The 20,911-nt window shown below is 47.4% G+C and overlaps 1 protein-coding gene across 1 annotated transcript in view; it reads left to right on the top strand.

Annotated features, from left to right (window-relative positions):
• The window catches only part of KIRREL3 (kirre like nephrin family adhesion molecule 3), a 227,605-nt gene that overhangs the window by 147,108 nt on the left and 59,586 nt on the right, over positions 1–20,911 (top strand). The window contains exon 2 of the mRNA XM_065652075.1: positions 10,588–10,665. Within this exon, the coding sequence (XP_065508147.1) occupies positions 10,632–10,665 (34 nt within the window). The 5' untranslated portion in view covers positions 10,588–10,631. The remainder of the gene's footprint in view (positions 1–10,587; positions 10,666–20,911) is intronic.

Raw genomic sequence — 20,911 nt, 5'->3', positions numbered from 1 at the left:
TTACATGGCCTAATCAGTCACATATATTGTACAGCGCTTTCAGTTTAGTGAAAAGTAAAAGCCATCTAGAAGGCAGAAATATGTTAAATGAGCATCTCTGAGGCTGTGCACCTTTTTTTTAAAGGACAGAACAGCCCTGGTACCTTGGCTTGGGTGGTTTAAATGAACAAATCTGAAGGGTAGGGATGCACGAATGGTTTTTGGGGTGATGTGGGTGCCCCGATGCGCGGGAGGTGATGAAAGGGATGGACACTGTGATCCAGCTTCTGCAATTGTATCATGTTTGCTCCCTCCGTGTCCGCCACAAGCACCCTTATTTATTTCATCAGCTAAATGCTGAAAACAGATGCCTGCCTTCCATGAAGACATTTAATGATGATGATCATTGCTTCCTCTAACACGGCATCTTCCAGCGAGGGACGGTGCCAAAGCAGCGCGCAGCTGTTGACCGATGGGCGCCTGTCTGTTTCCTCCAGTAGTTTAGGGTATTTAGCTATTTTTGTGCCAGGGCTCCTTTGTTGTCGGGTGTTTTTTGCTGAGTTGCGGGAAGTTCCAAGGTGGAACGTGGCAGCTGTCTAACGGCGAGGCAGACGAGCTCGGGGAGCTCCTCTGGACTGCTTCGGAATGCCTCGTGCATGCTAAAAACGTGGTTCCGCATCCTCTTGCAAGGAAAAAAAAGAAAAAAAGGATACTGCTGCTCCTTCGCAGCTAAACTATGAGTAAATAACACAGATGAGGCTGCGTGAGGAGCTTTTTGCAGAGCCAGGAGGAAAGAGGTTTGCTCTAGAGGCTTGTTTATGGCGTGGAAGCGTGATTTTCCTTTTCTTGAAAAGGAAATACCAAGTTGAGCTTGAGAGGATGGTAGGTAGGGCACATACGGTGGGATAACCCAACCAGCAAAGCTGCTCAGACCGTGTGTTTCCACAGACATGTACCTGAATGTTCTCCCAAACTGCTCCGTTGATCAAGAACTTGGCTTGAATGAGTTATTTCATTTTCGGCCGGTGGCCTCACCTGGAAGGTGGGAACAGGGTCACGTCCACTCATCCCGAGGTGTTTCGGGATGAACAGGCAAAGGCACTTGAGTCGTGCTGTTCCAAAAGGTGTCAGGAGACCTTTAAGCTGTCACCATCCTATAGAAAACATACGTGGCTGTTAAATTTAACTGTGGTGTTTTTTCCCTCAGGGAAGCACTGTGCAGCTGCTGGGCGTTGGTGTGTTAACGTGTTTGAAGAAACAATTAAGAATTTCAATCTCGCTTTGATATCTGTTGAACGAAATGTTGGCACAACACACCGGGTTGCTCACATTTGTTTTAACACGCAGTTTAGACTTTAAAAAAAAAAAAATATAGTATGAAATGAATTAGCAAATTATTTTGATTGCTTTGTTCATTTTTCCAGCAAGAAAGCCATCCACCTGGAAAATATTGACTGGCTGCAGGCAGGAGCAGAATTTATTTCCTGAGATAAGTGGATCTGGGATAAAAGTCCTCTTTACTTTTTCATTTTAGCCGCAGAGGATGACATCCCTCTGTTCCGCTCTTTGTGCTGCAGATCAAATATAAAGGAACTTTGCATAGATGTGCCGATGCTTTTCAAGGAAAAGTTTCTTCCCCCAACCTTTTCCTCCCAAAAGCAGCACCTTGGACTGGAGATGGGAGCGATATTTAACATTCCTTTCTCAATAATAGCGGTGTGACTCTGAATCCCAGCGCTGACACTTACTCCGCTTTCTGTTCCACGCACAGAGTCTCTCTGATCTAGCTACTTTGGCCTTGTTTTATTCTTTTTTTCTTTTTTTTCCTCCTTTCTTTCCCCACTTCTCTCACAAAGATGGTTTTGTGGAAGGAGCATCATTTCATTTCCCGAAGGTCCCGAGAGGGCGGCTGGCAGATCTCATTCAAGGGGTGTTAAACGAACGTGCTCGGATCACCGTAAATCCCTATTTACACACAATAAACATGAGGATATAAGACACAGAGGATATAATATGTTATCGATTAGACCACTGGTGTGTAATGCCCTTTGAAAGGCGGGCGGTGCCATCAGAAATCCTGTAGATCTTCTTGCTTTTTGGCGATTCAAGGCAAGGCCGTTGTGTTCTGCCACGCTCCCCGGGCTCAGCAGGAGAGTTTTGTGCATGGTTTTATCTTTTCTTGGGCTTTTTTTTTGTTTATTTGGTTGATTTTTTTTTAAACGGTGATGTAAGATGCTCACCATCTGAGCTGCCTTATTGACAACACCGGCCCAGTACTTGTGCTGCAGTGATGAAAAACAACATTTTGATGGTTGCTGTACTTGTAGCTGATGATTTCTTCTCTTTCCCAACAGCTGGCACCATCTCTAATCTCCCCAGCAATACATAAAATTAATTCCTTCGGTTTCTCTCTGCCTGAGGTCGCAGGAAAGTGAGGTCCCTGAGGCTTGACAGGCGACTGGAATAGGTTTTATTTGGTTTAAATGAGTTGAGACTTCAAACCTGGGTGGGTAATAGAGCAGTTCTTCTCCCCTTGTTCACTTTTGGGGGATTGCAGACCTTTCTGCCCTGGTCATCCGAATTTCAAGGTGCAGACTCACCAACAGAAGGAATATCTTGGTGAAAACCACAGAATTTAATCAGCACGTGGGGAAAACTTCCCCCCGACAAGTTGCCCCGACCGCTGATCTGAACTCTTTGCTCACTCGTGTGAACTTTGCAGCGAAAACATATTAATGTTCTCTTTTTTTTTTTTTCTGCGGCTTTTTTTTTTTTCCCCTCCAGGTATTTAATCTTAGTTTACAGACGAAATGTGCAGCGGAGAAAAAGATGCTAATCACACAGTTGCTGCGCTCTGCTCCAGCCGCTGAAAAATTTATGACAATCTGTCCTGGGTTGGATGGGGCTGCGAGCAGCAAGACGTGAACATCTTTGAAGCGGTGGCAGATAAACTCGGCATCGCAACACGGCACAGCATTGAGCGTAGTCTTCTCTTTGTGAAGGTCAGGGGCAAGAAAAGTCTGGTTTTGGCTCAAAACTTCCATCGTTTGGCTCCAAGTGTCATCTCGGCAACTTGGTCAACCATTTAACTCATCGGCTCTTCCCAGTTTTTTTTTTTTTGGCCAGGTATTGAGATGGTGGTTGTTGTTTCGGTGTCCTGGATATGTCATTATGGGTCTCTTCCCCAGCTGGCATGTGGCTTTATGTGGTGCAGCTCTGCCAGTTTTTTATGAAACCAGAGCAGAAGGCGAGGTCAGAAATGGGATTTCTCAGGCGCCCACAAAAACGTGTTTGACTGCGCAGCTTTCTGAGCATGTCGTAACATCAAAGCGTCATGGGAGCAAAGTGGCTTGACTTTTGGCCTGTCTCTATCCTCAGTGTATTATTAGAACTACGGTTCGGAAGTACTCAAACTACAGCTCCCGTGATGCATCTTAAATATATGATTTGCGCTTGGCTTTTTGCAATATTTCTCCCTGCAATTCCGCTTTCCCTCCAACACCAGCTGAATCTTGGAGCACGTTAAGAGCTCCATAAAGCACCTCTCCTGTGGCTGCGTTTGCATGTGTTTCGTCTTTTTTTTTTTAAGAACTTTTTTATAAAACCTCACACCTTGAAAAACCAAAAACTGCTGAGCACGGAGACGCTCGTCAGCGGCGCGAGCAACACTCGCGTCTCTCCTGTGGCAATTAGCAAACCGAAGTGCGGGGTTGGCTCTCGTTCCAATTAAACCCTGGCAAGCTGGAGCACGTGATGCAATAATGAGGTGGGGAGTTTTGGAGCTGCGTTGATCCCTGTTTGGAGGATACGGGAGTTTTAGGTTGTCTGGCTGAAGCGAAACCATCGAAAGTAATGGGCTTGGACGATCTCGCCCCATTACTTTTAATGGGATGGAGAGAGCGTGTGCTGGGGGAAGCAGGGGAGCTGTTTTCACATATCGTTCAAGTTACGGCCAGTGTCCCCGGGCAGTGGAAACCGAGCTGCTTGCAATAAGTTATAGGGTTTGGTGTCATATGTGGAGGTGTGTAAAGGCAGATATTGTCATCGGCTGGGAGCTGGGGCTTAATTTGGGCAAGGTTTGTCATGAGGAGGGGGAACTGCGGAATATAAGAGCTCTCTGTGGCTTGTGCATGCCGGAGGACACAAGCAGGGTGCCGAGTCCTTCCCTTATTGCCATCTTCCCCCGTTTACCTTCTGACCTCTTCCCTGGGATAATTGCATCTGTAGGATCGGAGGAATTATTGAATGCCGTGTAAACTCCTTGCCTTTTTTTGGGGCACTGCCAGCAAAGCGTTTGCAGTGTCGAGACCTGGCCAGCAGGACCAGTTGCAGAAATCGTGAGTTTTCTGGTCGATCAGGAAACTGATAGCGCTCGAAAAGGGGAGACGGGGTGGTCAGGAGACAAGAAAATATTGCAGAATTGAAGATTTAGGCTGCTGCAACGTGAGGTGTGGGTGCTCTGTGGCTTCCCTGGACTGGTGGGACTCAAACATGCAGCAGCCGGTGGGGATGGGTTTGTTCCTCCAAAGGAGATGGAAGGACCGCAGTCTGGACAGGGCAGCAATCAGCCTCCCACGGCCTGAAATTTGCCCACCCGCTTTCTTTTCCCCTCCCGCCGAGCGTGGCTGAAGCCAGCGCGCTGCCAGGCTTCAATGCCTCAATCAGAGCAGCCTTTCTGCAGAAAGGGACAGAGATGGGGTGATTAGATAACCCCTTAAATCTCGTGGCTTTCACCCCTTCCCCGTCATCGGTGCCTTGTTCGTTGGCGGAGGGTAGGAACCAATTTTCCCGCTGTCCTTCCCGTGTTTTAATGGAAGGGGAAGAGTCAGAACTGCAGCAAATGCACCTCCAGCTGGGATTAGTCTCAAATTGCAGCTCCCTTGGCTGAATTACTCATCCGTAATGGTTTAGTAACACCACCATGAGATTGCTCGAGCTATTTAGTTGCCTCAACTCTTATTCAAATTTCTGCGAGGTTTAAATAGTTCAGGAGGAAATAGGGGTTCACCTGTGGTTGAGGGTCCAACCAAGGTGACTTGTTCATGTCACTGGTCTCCTGGTGGAGATGGTTGTATCTGCCCGGCAGGTCTCAGATGCACAAGAATTTCAGCCCCGCTGTGCGGTAACGGGCAAATACAATTTAATTATAAGATGCACTTCTGTGCACTTCTGTAACGGTGTTTGCGAGGATGGAGCGTGATTTCCCGGTAGCAGCCGGATGGCGGGGTTCCCCGTCGCTGACAGTAGTGTCACTTTCAGATGCAAGAAGCCGCCGTTGTTGATCCAAAGTGCCGCAGTAGACCTGACCTTTACAGTGCCGGCGTTTTATTTTTTCTTATTCCTCTCCTCTCCAACGTGTCCAGACCTGTCAGAGCAGCGCGGGGACGTCCCGGGCTCTTTGCAAAGTGTTTCCATCGCCGCGTTCTCCTGGCCGAGCAGCGGCGCTTCACACGAGTTCTACTTTTAGAACTTCCTTAAGGAATCAAAACGTGCGGATCTTGGTCCTATCTGAGCTCTCACGAGCGCAAAATAGGAGTCAATTTATTATTACTAGCAGACTCTGTTTATACACAACCTTTTATTTGCTTTGCTTTCTAATAAAACAAACACACTGCAAAAGTTACGACTTTTACAACAGGAAATACAGGAAAAATACTTTTTCCTGCTTGTCAGGTGTCGTGAAATTGGCTGCCATAAGACCTCAGCAAAGCACTTTGGATTATTTGGCTGGTATAAACACATATTTTTGCATCCAAAGGTACAAAAGCTGTTCATGCAAGAAGCTTCAAGTACTGAAAGCCGCTTCCCTTACTCTGGGGTAAATTATTTTTTCCTACAGCAGATCCTTCTGACTTGTTTATTTCAGCCGAAATTAAAAGGAAAAAAAAAAACCAAAGAATGCCTGGATTTGAGGTTTGTGAGGATTCTTCTTCACTTGCTGGATGCTCCTCAAACAGGACATGTTTGTAAGAGGTTCAGAAAAGGAATTCCAGCCATGGAGGAGAGTGGGGAGCACAAATTCCCTGTCCAACTTTAGGGACCGAAGTCTCTGTGTTGCCAAAAAAGAAAATAAGAAAAGCTCTTCAAAACGCTGCAGAGCTCAGTTACACCTTGGAGGTGTCTTCTTTTTCCCCCTTCATTAGCCAGGAACGCAGAAATAATTCTCTTTGCTCGGCAGCGTGAATCCTTCTCCATTTTTCTCCCGCTTCTGCAAGTCGTGTTTCTTGCTAAGAAACAGCTTTTAATTGTCTGGTACCGGGGCCGAGCTCGTTCTTGGGGAGAGTCCCTCGCTGTGTCGTTTCTTTGCTCTTCCCCTTGAAGCTTTTGGTGCTGGTGCCTTCCAAAGCATCTTGAAGAGCCGGATTCCGCTGTACTGTGATATTTCACGGCATTTGCTGTTTGTCCAAGACAACCTCCCCCTGGGCAGCTCTGCGTTGAAACGACCTCGACGAAAACATGCGCACCCGCGTTTTTCCCTCATTTTCTATTACAGTTTTTAACCCGAGGGATGTTTGGTAGAAATTTTAAGGAGCCTCAAACCTTCAGCACCAGAAGTTCTCTTTGTTTAAGGTAAATTTAGGTCTTAAGGTACTTCACAGGATTTCCATTGCGGGGAATTTTCCCCTATCAAAGTTGAGTTGGTCCTCACCTCACGCATCGGCAAGAGAGGAGACCTGGCCGCTCCAAAGTCTTCAACCAGAACTTAGGCGGGGTTTCTGCAAGCTCTGCCTTCAATACCTTCTCTCTTTAATCTGGACAGGACTTCCAGGGTTTGGGGCGGGCAGAAAATCGCCCTTCGGCACAGCCACCTTTTCCATCTCGGAGCGAATGCCTCCGCTCCATCTGGCTTCCTCCGCTGATGGATTCTTACAGCTCGGATTGTCGTCCTGCAGGGGAACACTCAACTAATCCTCTGCTTTTAAGATTTTTAATTGGGCAATAAACGGATGACAAGGTGGTTCGCGAGTACATAACGCGACAAACGGGTTTATAAATGCAACTTTTCTGCAGAGCGCTATAGAATAGAACTCCAGCGTTTAACACTGATCTCTGGTTCATTCATATTTCAAACAGTAATGTGCCCATTTTCTCATCTGGGATCTCTCTAGGTTGGGGGGTTTTTTTAGTACATTTTTATAAATTAACCAGGCACAGATTTAATAATAACTTGCATTTGTGTTGCTTTTTTTCATCTCTGAGGATCTCGGATTGCTCTGTAGACTTAACAGTGTAATATAGAAATGACCTGCCAAAGGATCCATTTGCTCTTACCGAAATGCGGCGGTAATTTGGATTATTTGGCAAATAATGTCGATGTTCCACATCCCGAAAAGAAAAAGTTCAGAACGAAGCTCACACGTGTAACACGCGACCGGAAAAATATTTACGACAGCAAATTGCCACCTCTGTGGAAGAAAAACATGTTAATACAAAGTTTGGAAAATTTAATTTAAGAGACCAGCTGTTTCTGCTTCTCTTATAAGAGCTTAATAGGTATATAATAGCATAGTTAATTAAATACAAATCAATAGTTTAAAACAGCTAATTGATGTTTAATATGTATGGAAAAATATAGCTTAGTTGCAATATAGTTAACTCAATATTAAATAAGCAATGGAATTGCAATTATGCCTTTACAATTATTAGAAAGTTTATTGTTCTTTAATAAACTTGCAATTAGGATGAGCTGAAAAATTATTAAACAGGTATTATTGAACTATTAAACATTTATTATCATTCCTGGTGGGATACAGCTCCACAACAGTACACATTATGACTTTGATAATAAACCTTTATTATGGCTTTGCGGCTTTAGCCTTTTCTGCACCTGTTGATGAGAAACTTATTTCCCTCTCTGAGTTGTGGGTAGAGAAATTGCCTTGAAATTGGGTAAGAAAATCCCAAATGATGGGAGAAATGAGCAAAAAGGAGGAGGATTCCATATTTTGGGCCAGCAGAGGGAAATCTTTTTGTCTATGCATAAAAAGTCCCTTTGTAGAAGACCCTGAACTTGTTTCTTTTAATTGGCTTTTGCTTCGTTGCTGCTGGCTGCCCCTAGCTGTGGCTTGTGCTTTGTCTAAGTGGTTCTTGTGCAGATTTTGAGGTGGATTAACGCAGGTGCTTTTGAGCAAGTAAAAAAACCACGATTCTGCCAGGTATTTTCCAGACTTAAGCTCGCACTTCAAAGCGCCTGGGACGATCAACTTCAACTGTAACTCATTGAGCTCTGCTGCGAAAAGTCAAACGCAATTGCAAGGAACTGGGTGGGATTTGTTTTGGGTGATGGGAGACACGCATGGGTTAAAATATTCTGTTTTCAGTGATATCTCAGCCAAAACATTTAAAATTCTGCGTATCTGCTGAACTATTTTAGCTCTAGGTAGCCACTAAAAGCCATGAAGTGGTGAGACATCCTTAGGCAGCAGCAGCTTCTTGAAGTATTTTACCTTTTAAAGGCACTCTCAAGTATTTAAAGGCGCCTTCAGCTATGAGGATTTTTGCATGTTCTTGCAAATTTATGGTATGAATTATTTTAAAGTGGTGTTCTTGTATAGCTGCTTTCATCGTGGGATATCAAAGTGGTTTATAAGCATTAATTATAGCATCCCTCAGGGGGGCAAATGGGAGACAGACACCCATACTGGTGTGTGCTGGTCCAGGCTCCAAATGGGTAATAACCCCAATTTAATCTGGATCCAGCCCACGTGGCTCAGCCCTGTCTATCTTTAGTCTAAGGCTGGGGTTGAGCAGGATTACACATGTGATTTTATTTTGGTTAGATGCCCATGTTCTGCCCAATGGGAGCTTTGGTTCAGGAGGCTCTTGATGACGTTTGGGGATGGAGAATATGATGGTCCCGTCACACCAGGTCTGCGCGTCCAGGAAAAAATCCACACATTCTCAATTAGTAAGGTGGGAATGCTGCCTTGCTCAGCTCCGCTTGAGCCGCCTTGTGTGATGCTAATCTAATTGTGTTGTTTTAATTATGGTTTGATACCTTGGTGCTCGGCGAAGGCTCAATAGGAATCGATGCGGTTTTGCTGTCCTATCAATAAAGACACAAAGGCCTCTGGGCCGATTTGCAGGCTCTGCATGAACTATCGGCAGGTTCGCAGCTGTCTGGTCACGTGCACATGGGGTTTTTTCATTTTTTATTTCGCAGGCATCATGCAACCCCTCATGGAAACCCCGCTCAAAGTTCAGCAAGGTCTTATCGATTCTAGTTATTGTGCTAAACTTGTGCTAAACGTGTTAAACATCCTTCAGCTAAAACCAGCAGCCCCTGGCAGCAGTCAGGGGTTTTAGAGGCATCCAGTCTGCAAGTCAACACTTTTTTGGGTGTATTTGCACGTGCGGGGATGGTAAATCATGTCATCCGAGACAGGAGGTGCTTGGTGTTTACCTCTTCCTGTGAATTAGGACTCTGATTCAATAAATGGCTGAGAATGCGGATGGTTGATTCATCTGCCCTGATTTGTCTGATCATTCGACATCTCCAGCCGAGTCAGCACCTTTTATGGCCCGCGAGGGCGCTGCGAACACCTCCGAAGTGGCCAGGGTAGGGGACGCGAGTCACTTTCTGGAGATGCCGATTTTTCTCCAGGTAGCAATGTGGATTTAGGGGGGGGCAATGAAATCTCAGCTCACTTTAAGCATCTCAAGAGACTTGTTTTTGTCTGAGCATTGACTTCAGTGGGATTCACGTGGATTTATTTTGGTCAGATGCCGATGTCCTCCCTGACGGGAGCCTTAGGATCAGGAGCTGCTCTTGCAAGCCTTGTTTGTACCCTGAGTGTCCTGGCATCAAAAAGAAATCTGTTTTTTCTGCGTTTAGGCTCTGATTCTTGCACTGTGCGCAAGAGGAGGATGCTAACCCCTCTGCAGCTCCCAGTATCACGGAGGGGTAATGTGCATCTGGGTATATACCCTGATAAATCCGCCTGTCTTCTCTGCACATCACCATGCTGCGGTGAGCAACTCTCCTCTTCCTCTGGACGCAGCCCAGATCTGAAATTCAAACCCAAGTTTGCATCGTGTTGCTAAAAGCCGAGACTGCTGGGCTTTATCTGAAGCTGCTACTGTGCCCTCAACCCTCTTGCGGGCGGCACAACTTTGCGACACTCCCAAGGGGAGTCTTTAGAGGGGGCTCTGAAGGGACCGCGGCCACAACAAGCAAACATCAAAGGGGCTTTGATCAGCGGGGCTCTGCAGAGCGCACAACCCCCCGAGGAGCTCGGCAGGTCCGCAGACAGGCGGCATCGGGGACGTGGTACCTTCGTTTTTCTCCACTGCGACGCGGGAGGATTTGTTTGAAGAACTCGAGTTCTTTGCCGCACGGGGAGAGCGCGCAGGCACGCAGCCTACTTCTGGAAAAAGCTGCCTTCAGATCTCGCTCTGCTTGTTACCCGTGGCCAGAAAGCCCCGTTAAGAAATCCAAATACCAAGGGCGCGTGCCTCCTCGGACTCTGGCGCTTTAGAGGGTCACTTGCTTGTCATGAGGTGCCCCAAGCCGGACTTATCTTCTCTTCTTTGCTCCCCGCAGCATCCCCGTGTCCTCACTCTTGTCCCCAGCCCCATCTCCTAACGTCGCTCTCTCTTCTCTTGCAGAACTGGGGCTCCCGGGAAGAGGATGCTGCCTAGTGCTGGGGTTCATGTACAAGGAGAAGTACCGCAGGATGACTGAAGGTGAGCGGATTCCCCGCCTTCTATCCCTCCTTTCTCATTAGCGATCTTGTTGCAAAGTAGGAACGCGCCAGGTTCTTGTTCACACCAAGGAGAAAATCCTATTTCTCCTTTCATCTCGGAAACATCTTCGTAGGCGTGGATGTGGGGAAGCCCCATGCGTGAAGCTGCAACAGAAGAACACAAGTTTATTAGCTTCATACATCCAAAATCCCTGGTTTTTTTCCTGCAGAAAGGATTTGTCACATGGGAAGGTCTTCCAGCCATCGGTACATCTACTCGTTTTATTCTAGTTGAGTGGTTTATGTATTTGTAGTTGAGTGGTAGTGCCTCAGCCTGACACATCCAGAGAACCCGTTTTCAGCGTCTTTGCAGCTTGTTCCATTGCCTGTCAAACCCTTGCACTCTGCCAGAGATCTCACTGAAATTTCCCTGTTTTATATTCCAGTCATCCCCCAAGTACTTTATGAGCATTGATTAATCCATAGAAATATCATAAATAATTATGAAGCGTAATAACTAAACAAAAACTATTTACGGTCAGAAGAACTGGCATTTTTTTCCTACTGGTAGCTTCATTGCTTGGCTCCTTTTTCCGGAGCAAACCCTGGTGCAGCACCGTCTCAGGGAAAGATTCAATATCCAAGAGCTCGGTGAGATGGGAGGGTCTTGAGAACGTGTCAGCCTGTGAGGTTACTCTGGGGGCCATAAACTCCATCCAAACGTGGATTTAGTCCTTGTTTTGGGTCTACTGTTGCAGGAAGCCTTGTCTTCACGAGAGTAAAAGCTGCATTAGCCTTCACGGGGTAAAACTCTCTCATAGAGGTGAGATTACGGCTCAAATATCAGTCAGAAGATCAAAGGTTCCTTCAGGCTCCCAGGAGCCCCGATGCCGAGCTGATGACACGGGGAAAGTTCTTTGCAAGGCTTCACCTCATGCTTGTTAATTACCACATGCTTTTGAAACATTGATTAGAGCGTGTTTTTAACGGGAAGGGGCTGCCTCTTGGCAGAACGGGTGGCAAAGTCTCATCTGAGCGGCGTGAGAAGGTACAACCTCCCTCTCGATACCTTCCTGTCCCTCAGCGCTCTTAGAGAAGGTTCCTGCGGTTGTGCTCAGGTGGGCAGGAGCACCCTGGGGATGCTCATGGGGTGTCTGAGAGTTTGAAGCATCCCAGGGATGCTCACGGCGTGTTTAGGAGCTGGCGGAACCCGTGGACACAGCAGGACATCTCACCGATCCTCTAGGCTGGTTCGCAGAAGCTCCTGAACCCCCACCACGGATTCCGAGCCCCGCGTCCGCCTCCGGAGCGAGCCCCTTTTTCAGGCAGAACGTGGCTTTTGTGTGGAGAGAACAAAGAGACATGAAAAGCCAAAAGTAAAAGCTTTTGTGTGGGAAAGGGAACAAAGTGTCCCTGCCTGACAATGTGCAGTTTCTGGCCCCCGCAGGCTGCAGGACCATTACGCTTAAACATTACGTTTAAAGGTACAATCTGCCAAAAAAAAGAACAAAGCCGGGGAATTTCCATGGCTACAAAGACCGCCTGGGACTTGTGTTTTCACTAGACGGCAATCAGAGGCCTCCAGCCTCCCGGAGTTTTGGTGGGTTTGAGTGCGGACCCACGCTGGATGGCGTGCGAGCCCAGGGGAGTTTCAGATGTCTGGTCATCCGCAAAGCTACAGCCAAGGAATTGCCTCCCCAAAGCGTCTGAGCCAGACTCTTTGGGCCACTTACCTTGGAGAGAGACAGTTTCCCTTTTATATTTGTGCCAAGTGAGAGCTTTTCCTCTTTTTATTGCACGGCGGTGCTAACGAATAGCCCTATTAATAATTACAGGGTAGCTGGAGGAACTGAAAGCGGAGGTAGGCAGTGGGGCAATGCGATAATTATGAGGTGTGGGGTCTCCGTCGTAGTGGAAATGGGTAGTTACAGGGATCGTTAGAACCTTGCTGTCACTTAACAGAGACATCTCAACACGCTCGTAGGTAGAGAAGCACAAGAGGACTTGTTGGCTTGGAAGAATCGCCTTTTGGTGGGATTTGGGGGTGCGTATGGGCTGGGGAATGGGATGACACTTCTCAAATGTAGCTGCTGTAGGTTCATCCCTTTGCTGTGATTGACGATCGCCTTGTCCACGATCACCGGCTGTGAGCTGTGGGGTGAAATTAAGCCCAGTGAAAGTTGCCGAGAGAGGAAGGACCGTCTGGAATGACGGCCCCGCAATAAAGACACTTCAGAGTTAATCCTCCGCCACCTGTCTTCATCCTGCTAATAACCTGCTCAATCCGATGCTGCTCCCTGTTTGTTAACGTTCAGAAATAGATACGTAATCGGGAGGAGGGTGCTGTTTGCTCACAAAGGGCTGGATTTCTCCTCGGATCAGCTCATCGGTGCGAGCCGTGGCTTCTGGGTTGGACATCCCAAGGTTTGTACCGCGCACGGGAGGTGATGCTGCCCTTGTGATTTTGGGGTAAGATTTTCGGTATCTATGAGCTGGGTCACTTGAGTTCCCCAAGAACAAGAATCTCGAACTAACCTGAAAATTTAGGCTTGTTTTTCTATTGCCTCTGCGGTGGCCAAAGGCCAGTATCCACACGTCGATCCTGCTCCTGCTATTTTTCTTCTTCCCTCCGCTGCCTTTGACTTCTCGCCAGGTCTAGCTCGAGTTGTTAGCGAGCGTCGCTGCAGCGATTATGCCACATTTTGGCTGCCACTCATAAAGCCACTAACAGGGACGGTGGGCGAGCTTCATCCTCATGGCCATGGCTGAAAAAGGGACAGAAGGAGGACTGGGTGCAGCATCCTCCTCCTGGTCCACCTAACGGTTTATGATCTGCACCCAAGGAAGGACAAACTCCCCCTTTTCAGCTCCCTCCTTGGTTTATAGCCCTGCTCACTGCTTTGCTGCAGCTTAAAATCACCTTAATCTGCAGGCGGCCTCCGCGGTACCGGCTGGTTTAGGTGCGAACACTGACCTGTGTGCCAGGAGAGGGGTTTACGCTGGAGTTAGCGCTGGTGGCTGGCAGCAGAACCTGCTTTTTGCGGCTTTTTCGAGGCATCTCCGCTCGCCGTGGGTCTGTTGGTGACCGTAAGGAACACCTGGAGTTTGGCGAGCCTGGAGGGTGAGGAATTAAAGTTTTGCAGCCTGAGCTGCAAACCTCACCTTGGTTATTTTGCTCTGAAGGTTTGGGATCTTATTTAAAGGCGCTGGGACTCATGCAAAGCTCTGGTGTCTCTTTCTGAGGGAAGGTGGAGGTCCCAAAATGCCAAAATTCACCCACATACCTCAAAAATGGGAAACTTGTTGAGGTTTTATTTTTGTCTTCGGCATATCTCCGGTCTGCAGATAGGTTTTGGTTCTGTGAGACACGGGGAGAGAATTGTGCTGTTTTTATGGCTTATAATTATCTCATGCCTGTCCTTAGAATAATTATAGCTCCTCCATTATTAATAATTGGAATTCCAGTCCTTATCGTAGATCACAAAATGGAGAAGCAGCTCAACCCAGGGTTTGCATAACGTACCTTGGTCTAAATTGAATAATTGGTAAAATGGTGAAAATCATTAGTTTTCCCCCCATTCCTTGGTGCTGGAATTAGTGAGATATTAGTGCAATTAGCCAGAGCTTCCATTTGAGGCTGCAATCATTTGGTTCGTAATTTAGAATAAATGTAAAAGCCCACTTGTGCTTCTGAGCAGATTATTTGTCCTGTTTAAAACTATCTAATAGGGTGGCTGTCATCTAAGCAAGATACATTTGACCCATTTCAATTTGTTTCTCTTTTAATCCGCTATCTGTTTTTCTGGATCTTTTTTAATAAAAGCATAAAAAAGTGGGTGAGGGAGACCAAAGAGAACAGAAGCACTATAGATCTGGAGTTTATCATAACCCGAAGTAACTTGGAAATCAAGGCTGTTAAACTGCAGAAAGCAATAAAAAGAAAACACTATTTGGAGATCGTTTAAAGGGCCGAGTGACTTGTCGATGAAAGGTTGCCGATTCGTCTGCTGCTTAATAGCTTCTCAAAGGGAATGTGCAGCTCTGGCAAAACCGAAGGGTACAGGGTTTCGGCTTTAAAACGTGTCCTAAATATTGAAGCCCTTGGTAGGCTGAGCATCCTTCCTACAACAGGCTCTTCTTACCGCCTGCAGAGAAACCAGCTGGGACTCTGCCATGGAGCCCTTGCTGTTTTTTTCGGGGAAAAAATGGCTTGTTCAGAGCAAAGCTGGCTGTGCTTTTGCTCCGAATGCCTCTCTGCGTGAACTCCTGCCGTAGTTCAAAGTGGGTTCGGCGAACGCTCCCTGCCAAGAAAATGTCCTATTAGAGCGCGGCACCGAGATGCGGTGACGGATTCGTGCCCCCCGTTAGCAGCCCAGCGAGGCGGTTGCCGCCTCAGAATTGCTCGGATTTATGGGGACGCTTAATCTGGATCTTTCAAGTGGCTTTTACATCTGCAGCAGCAGAGGCTGAGCGTCAATCTTCCTCGGTCTCAAGGATAAATCTGAGCCAGAGCTCCTCTTATCCCTGTCAAAACTGACCTTGCTCCTCTACCAGGTACCGACAACCTCTGTGCTGCTGGAGAAGCTCAAACTTCACTCAATTCTCTGGCCCGATGTTGGAAAGGGTCTCTCAAATGACTTAAGCATTTTCTTGAGCATCCCAGTGTCTTCTTGAGCATCCCAGCATCTTCTCACCGTTCACTCTCCAAGGCTTTGCATCACTCTGCAACCTGAAAATGGGAATTCTGCCAAGCTTTCGCTCAAAGCTACAGGTTCCCTAGCACAAAATCTCCTCGGATCCACTGTAGCGGTAGGTCTGTTATTGTCTGATCTCCAAAAATTCCCCATGGGATGCGGTGAGAACTTGGCATTGCCAGCTTTGCTGTCATCGCCCATAAAGGTGCTGCCTCCTCAGGGCTTGGAAGTTCTCCTCACCCCAAGCGTTGTCAACCATTTCTTCCCACAAAGACATAATTAGGATTGATTAGGGATTGATACAGGATTGATATCTCCTGTATAACCTGCATTGAGCCTTTTATTCTTTATCTGCCGGAGGCGTTTGAGAAGGAAGACGGAACAAGCCCTGGAGATGCTGAGGTCTCCTGGATATTCATGCGATGCTTTTTGTGTTGATTAGCTAAACAAGGCAGGGATATGATTGAAACCTGAGCAAAAACTCCATCCAGGCAGGGTAGGAACACCTCCCCATCTTATTGCCGCTCTCCCCCACTTTGGAGAGGTCAAAAAGGGATTTTTTATTGGTGATGCTCCAGGTTCCTGCAGCCGCTGTGGCGCAGCTGAGCCACCCTGGCTATAAATCCGGTACCGAGCTCGCAAGTTTTATAGTAACGGTGTTGTTGTAGCAGTTAGTGGTCTAAGGGTATAATTTTATCTATTGATTGGAGCAGTGGTCCCCTGTGGAAAGCTATTTCTGCGTGGTCTTAAATAAATGAATACAATACTTCCCTGCTGACCGAGCGCCGGCGTAAGATAATTTGGGAGCTGCTTCTCTTGCTGTTCAGCCTTCAGGTGAGAGTACGGGAGAACCTGGACAGGTGGAAACCATGTACCATCCTTTCGTAGGTATCTTGGGCATTAATAAACATGAGTCAACATCTATGGGTGTTTAGAATATCCTGGCTACTTGAGTATTGCCCCTGCACTCCTCTTTAGGTCCTTGAGGGCATTTGAAATGGGATCTGTGCCTAAGGAATGCAGCAAGTGGTGGGGAAAACCTCTAAAATACACCTGAAAAAGGGCAGAGAGAAGGTAATTTAGCTGTTTTATTTTTCAAGGGGAGCACGAATTAAAGGAGATGCGAGGATTGTCTCTGAAGACTCTGCCTTTCTCATCTCCGCGCTGCCCTCAGATTTTACCTCCCAGCCTGTTTATCTGTTGATAATTTTTAATTTTCCCCTCTCTTCAGAGCTGTTTTTGCAGCCTGGGGCTCTGTTATTTGGCTTTTCTCCCTTATTGGCAATAATTCCTTAGTCAACACAGGTCACCAGAGCAGAACCTGGACGCGCGGGTCTGGCTGTGCCACCAAATCATGTTCTGATGATGTTGTAAATCCTCCTGGCGTGGACACCATAGCGTGATTGTCTCTCAGCTTCTCAAATTATCTGGAAGCCATTGCTTCCAAGAGAGAGCCTGAGGCTTTGCTATGCCATGAAAAAGCTTAAATAAATCGTTTCAAAGCTCTGTTCCCCGGTGGTTTCCCTGCACGTCGTCAGGTCATGTAATGTCATCGCTGCTCCCGAGTCCCAAGGTGGGAGATGCGCCGCTGCCGTAAGAAAGGAGCCTCAAAACAGCGGTATTTCACAGCTGTTGTGACAAATCGGAAGAAATGGTGTGTTTCAGGCCAACAAAATGAACCCATTCCCATTTCTCAGTGAAGCGGGACTTTGTTGGGTTTGACAGAAAGATACCACAAAATGCCCAGCAAAGTATCTTGCTGTTTTTTCTTAAACCCTTCTAAAAATCCACTCTTATCGTAAAGAAATGGTGAAATATTGTTGTAAAGTGTTGTATTGTTGTCCCGTTCTTTTTCTCCCCAAGCTATTTTCTGCATCTTGGCCAAACCCTTCCATCTGTATTCCCTAAATACATCTGAACTCCATTAGCAGGTTGATGAAGACAGAAGGACCAGCCATGGCCAAAAACCTGAACAGTAGGTAGGAACGTGAGTGAAATTCCCCTTGGCCAAGCAGCCAACGTGACGGTTATTTAGTACCCAGGGCCACTGCTGTGATTCTTCACAAAGCCATGAACCTGAACTTCACAATTACCTCCAGCGCAGCAGCAATCTCAGAGCTGATATATATAAATATATATATTCTTTTATGCCCTGTGTTTGCTCCCATAGGTGTTTACTCAATCTATAAATGTATTAATGGGGCTAATTTTAAAACACATCCAGAGATATAACTTCAGATGGGTCTTTTTTTTCACCCTTTAACAAAGATGAAGGTTTTATATAGATGAGGGAAAGAGAAGGGAAGTGAAATGTTCAGTGACTAATGATCCTCATCAATATTCATGAGCGACGGTATGTATTCCGAGCTTTAAAATAAAGGAAGGAAGAAAGAGAGAAAGGAATTGACTTCTTTAGAAGCTAAATGAAATATTTAGGTTGACCTGGAGATAAGTACGCCAGCTCTTTGTTGCCATCAGCTCAGACCAGGGTTCAATTGAGGAGCTTTCAAAGAGGAGCAGGAGGAGCTGAGTCGCCGGTGGAGGTTTCTGGAGATGGAGGTACCAGCGTGTTGGTAGCGGAATTTTCAGCCAAGGGTGAAGTTTCTTTTTTTTTCCCTTCCTGCTTCTATTTCCCACTCCCTGTCTTTGTTACAGCAAGAAATCACCCCGAGTGTACTTTAAAGTTGAAATTTTAACCCCTCAATACTTGAAAATAGACAGGGGGGTCTTGGTCCTTCCCCATTTCATTCTTTTGTTAGCTGGGGTGAAAGCCTCTGCAGAGAAAATACCTGAAAATAAGGTTTTTTTCAACCAAGGTGTACAGCAGTGACTGCGGGGGACTGAAAGTCCATCGGCATCTTACCAACCACATTTAATTACCAAAAGAGCACGTCGGGCCTGGAATAAAGTCTTCCCTCCAGCCTCCTCCTCTAAATCTTTTTCTTTTCTCCTTGTGCACCTTGTCCTTGTCTCCCTCCGCTTCCAAGGCTGCTGCTTTTTCATTTCGGTGCCACCCTTTCCATCCTAGGAGTGACAGGTGTCCCACACTCGCCCTTGAGACCATCTTTGATCCGTGCCCTGATAGAAGGGCACGGTATTGACTTTGGCTTCGGCTTCGTTAAGCGGCAGCCTCATTTGTCAACTTGTTTGTTCCGATAGCTGCTCGGGAGCCGGCGGGGAACCCGCAACCTCGCCGAGCTGCCACGCTGTTCCAAAATTAACTCCCTTTTTCAAGGGTTTGCAGGCAAGGTCGTTGTGGTTGGCCCCGCGCGGTCATCTCCTTCTTGTTAATCGGTGTCACGGAGGTTTGAAGCGAGGGTGGATCCAGTCCGTTTGTGGACAGGAGACCTCTGGGTACATAAATCTGCGGTGTTCCCGGCTGGAAACGCAGCCCGTTACACAGAGGTTTGCTCGGAGGGGGCTCAGAGATGGCGTTCCAGACCCGTTTTCACGGTGAGATCACAGAATCACAGAATCACAGAATATCAGGGATTGGAAGGGACCTCGAAAGATCATCCAGTCCAATCCCCCTGCCAGGGCAGGAACACCCAGGTGAGGTTACACAGGAAGGTGTCCAGGCGGGTTGGAATGTCTGCAGAGAAGGAGACTCCACAACCTCCCTGGGCAGCCTGTTCCAGTGTCCGTCACCCTCACTGAGAAGAAGTTTCTTCTCAAATTTAAGTGGAACCTCCTGTGTTCCAGTTTGCACCCATTGCCCCTTGTCCTATCATGGTTGTCACCCAGAAGAGCCTGGCTCCATCCTCCTGACACTCCCCCTTTCCATATTGATCCCCATGAATGAGTCAGCCCTCAGTCTCCTCTTCTCCAGCTCCAGAGCCCCAGCTCCTCAGCCTTTCCTCACACGGGAGATGCTCCACGCCCTGCAGCATCTCCGTGGCTGCGCTGGACTCTCTCCAGCAGTTCCCTGTCCTGGAACTGAGGGGCCCAGAACTGGACACGATATTCCAGATGAAGATGAGATGAGATCCTTGCAGGGGCTTCTCTAGGGCGGGTTGCATCAAGATTACAAAAAACAAAGTTTAATTTCTCATGTCGGTTGTCATCAGGTAACGTGTCTGCCAAAGGTTTAATCCAGATGGTTTGGTCAGATGAGGTTAATCAAATAACTCACTCAGGGTTTTTTTTTTTCCTTTCCTGTTGGGCGGCGAATAAGTCACGTTAAACAACTGAAACTCCAGATATTGGTGTTCCCAGGGTTTTTTCGGGGTTCGGAGCCTTGAGGGGCAGCTGGGTTGGTGGCAATGAAGGAGGAACATCCCTCCCTTTGCTTGGGTTCAGAGCAAAAGGAAAAAGTGAAGCTGCTGAGGAACTTCCAGACCCGTCCGACCTTGTGCAGGAGAAGATAAAGACAAAAAAGCCCAAATTTCACTCAGTAGCTGGTGTCCCATTTCCTGGAGACCTTAAAGCCTCCCTGTCATTGTAGGGAAGGGATTAATGATGCGTTTTGATGGCTGGGAGGTGTGGAAGCATCAGCCCGGCCCTACATTCCCCACATTATGCGAAACATCTCAAAAACCAGAGGTGCCGAAATTGATTTTGGCACTGGAGTGGTTAAAGCTGATTTTTGGTGCCGGGTACCACCGCAGGAAAGATGCTCCTGTTGCCGCAGGCGTTTTGCTTCGGCGGATCCCCAGGTAAATAAGGCATTGGTAATTCCGCAGCTTCACCGCGATGTGACCGGCGCTGGAGCGACTTGTGTGTCCCCGCAGCCCGGGGAACATCGGAGCAAAGCCGGGGAGAACACGACAGGAATGGCCCAGGGATTAGAGAGCTGCTTGTAAGAGGAGGTAAATTTATAGAGTCTGGAGGAGGCTCAAGGGGAGACACGACCAGAGTCTATAAATACACGCAGGGAGGAAATTATTCAGAAGGGAGGATGAGGAGCAAGCGCCTGAAGCAAAGGCAAGAAAAGTTTCCACTGGAAGAAGAACAACCTTCAGGAGACGGGGTCCCGCTGCTGCCGAGGCACCTCGTGCTCCTTTCGAAGCCTCAAAAAGGTGATTTTTTTTCTCTCTCCTACCCAGCTCTGCTTCATTTTCCAGTGCCGAGCCACCCCAGTGTGCCTTCCGGAGGTTTAATAAACCAGATTGAGACGCGTTTGGGCTTCTGGCTTGACAAGTCGTTCCCCTCGGACAGGAACGTTCGCTGGGTGACAAGGCTTTGAGCCCGTAGCCTTAGGCGCCGCGGCTCGTCGCTCGTCATCCCTCCGATGAATAATACACGGGCCTGGATATCTGTCTGCCTACATTTTCCTTTCCTAGCGGGGAATTTAATGTTATTTTTGGGCCTCCTGCTCCTGAGATGAAGAGATGCCTCCAAACCTGCAGCCTGTCGGTTCCAAACGTCATTAAGTTTCATTAGAACAAATAAACGCCACAATGACATTTATAAGTTACCGGAGAGCGCAGAAACCACAAATATGAAGCAAATAAACTGCATTTGATCTAAATAATTACTGCAGGCAATATCAAGCTTCGGCTGAGCTGGCAGCCGGGTGCCGAGTAATTTATAGGAGTCCGTAAGGCTCTGTGT

Source organism: Caloenas nicobarica, chromosome 26, assembly GCF_036013445.1.
Source record: "Caloenas nicobarica isolate bCalNic1 chromosome 26, bCalNic1.hap1, whole genome shotgun sequence".
NCBI lineage: Eukaryota > Metazoa > Chordata > Aves > Columbiformes > Columbidae > Caloenas > Caloenas nicobarica.
This window is presented reverse-complemented; position numbering and strand designations above follow the sequence as displayed.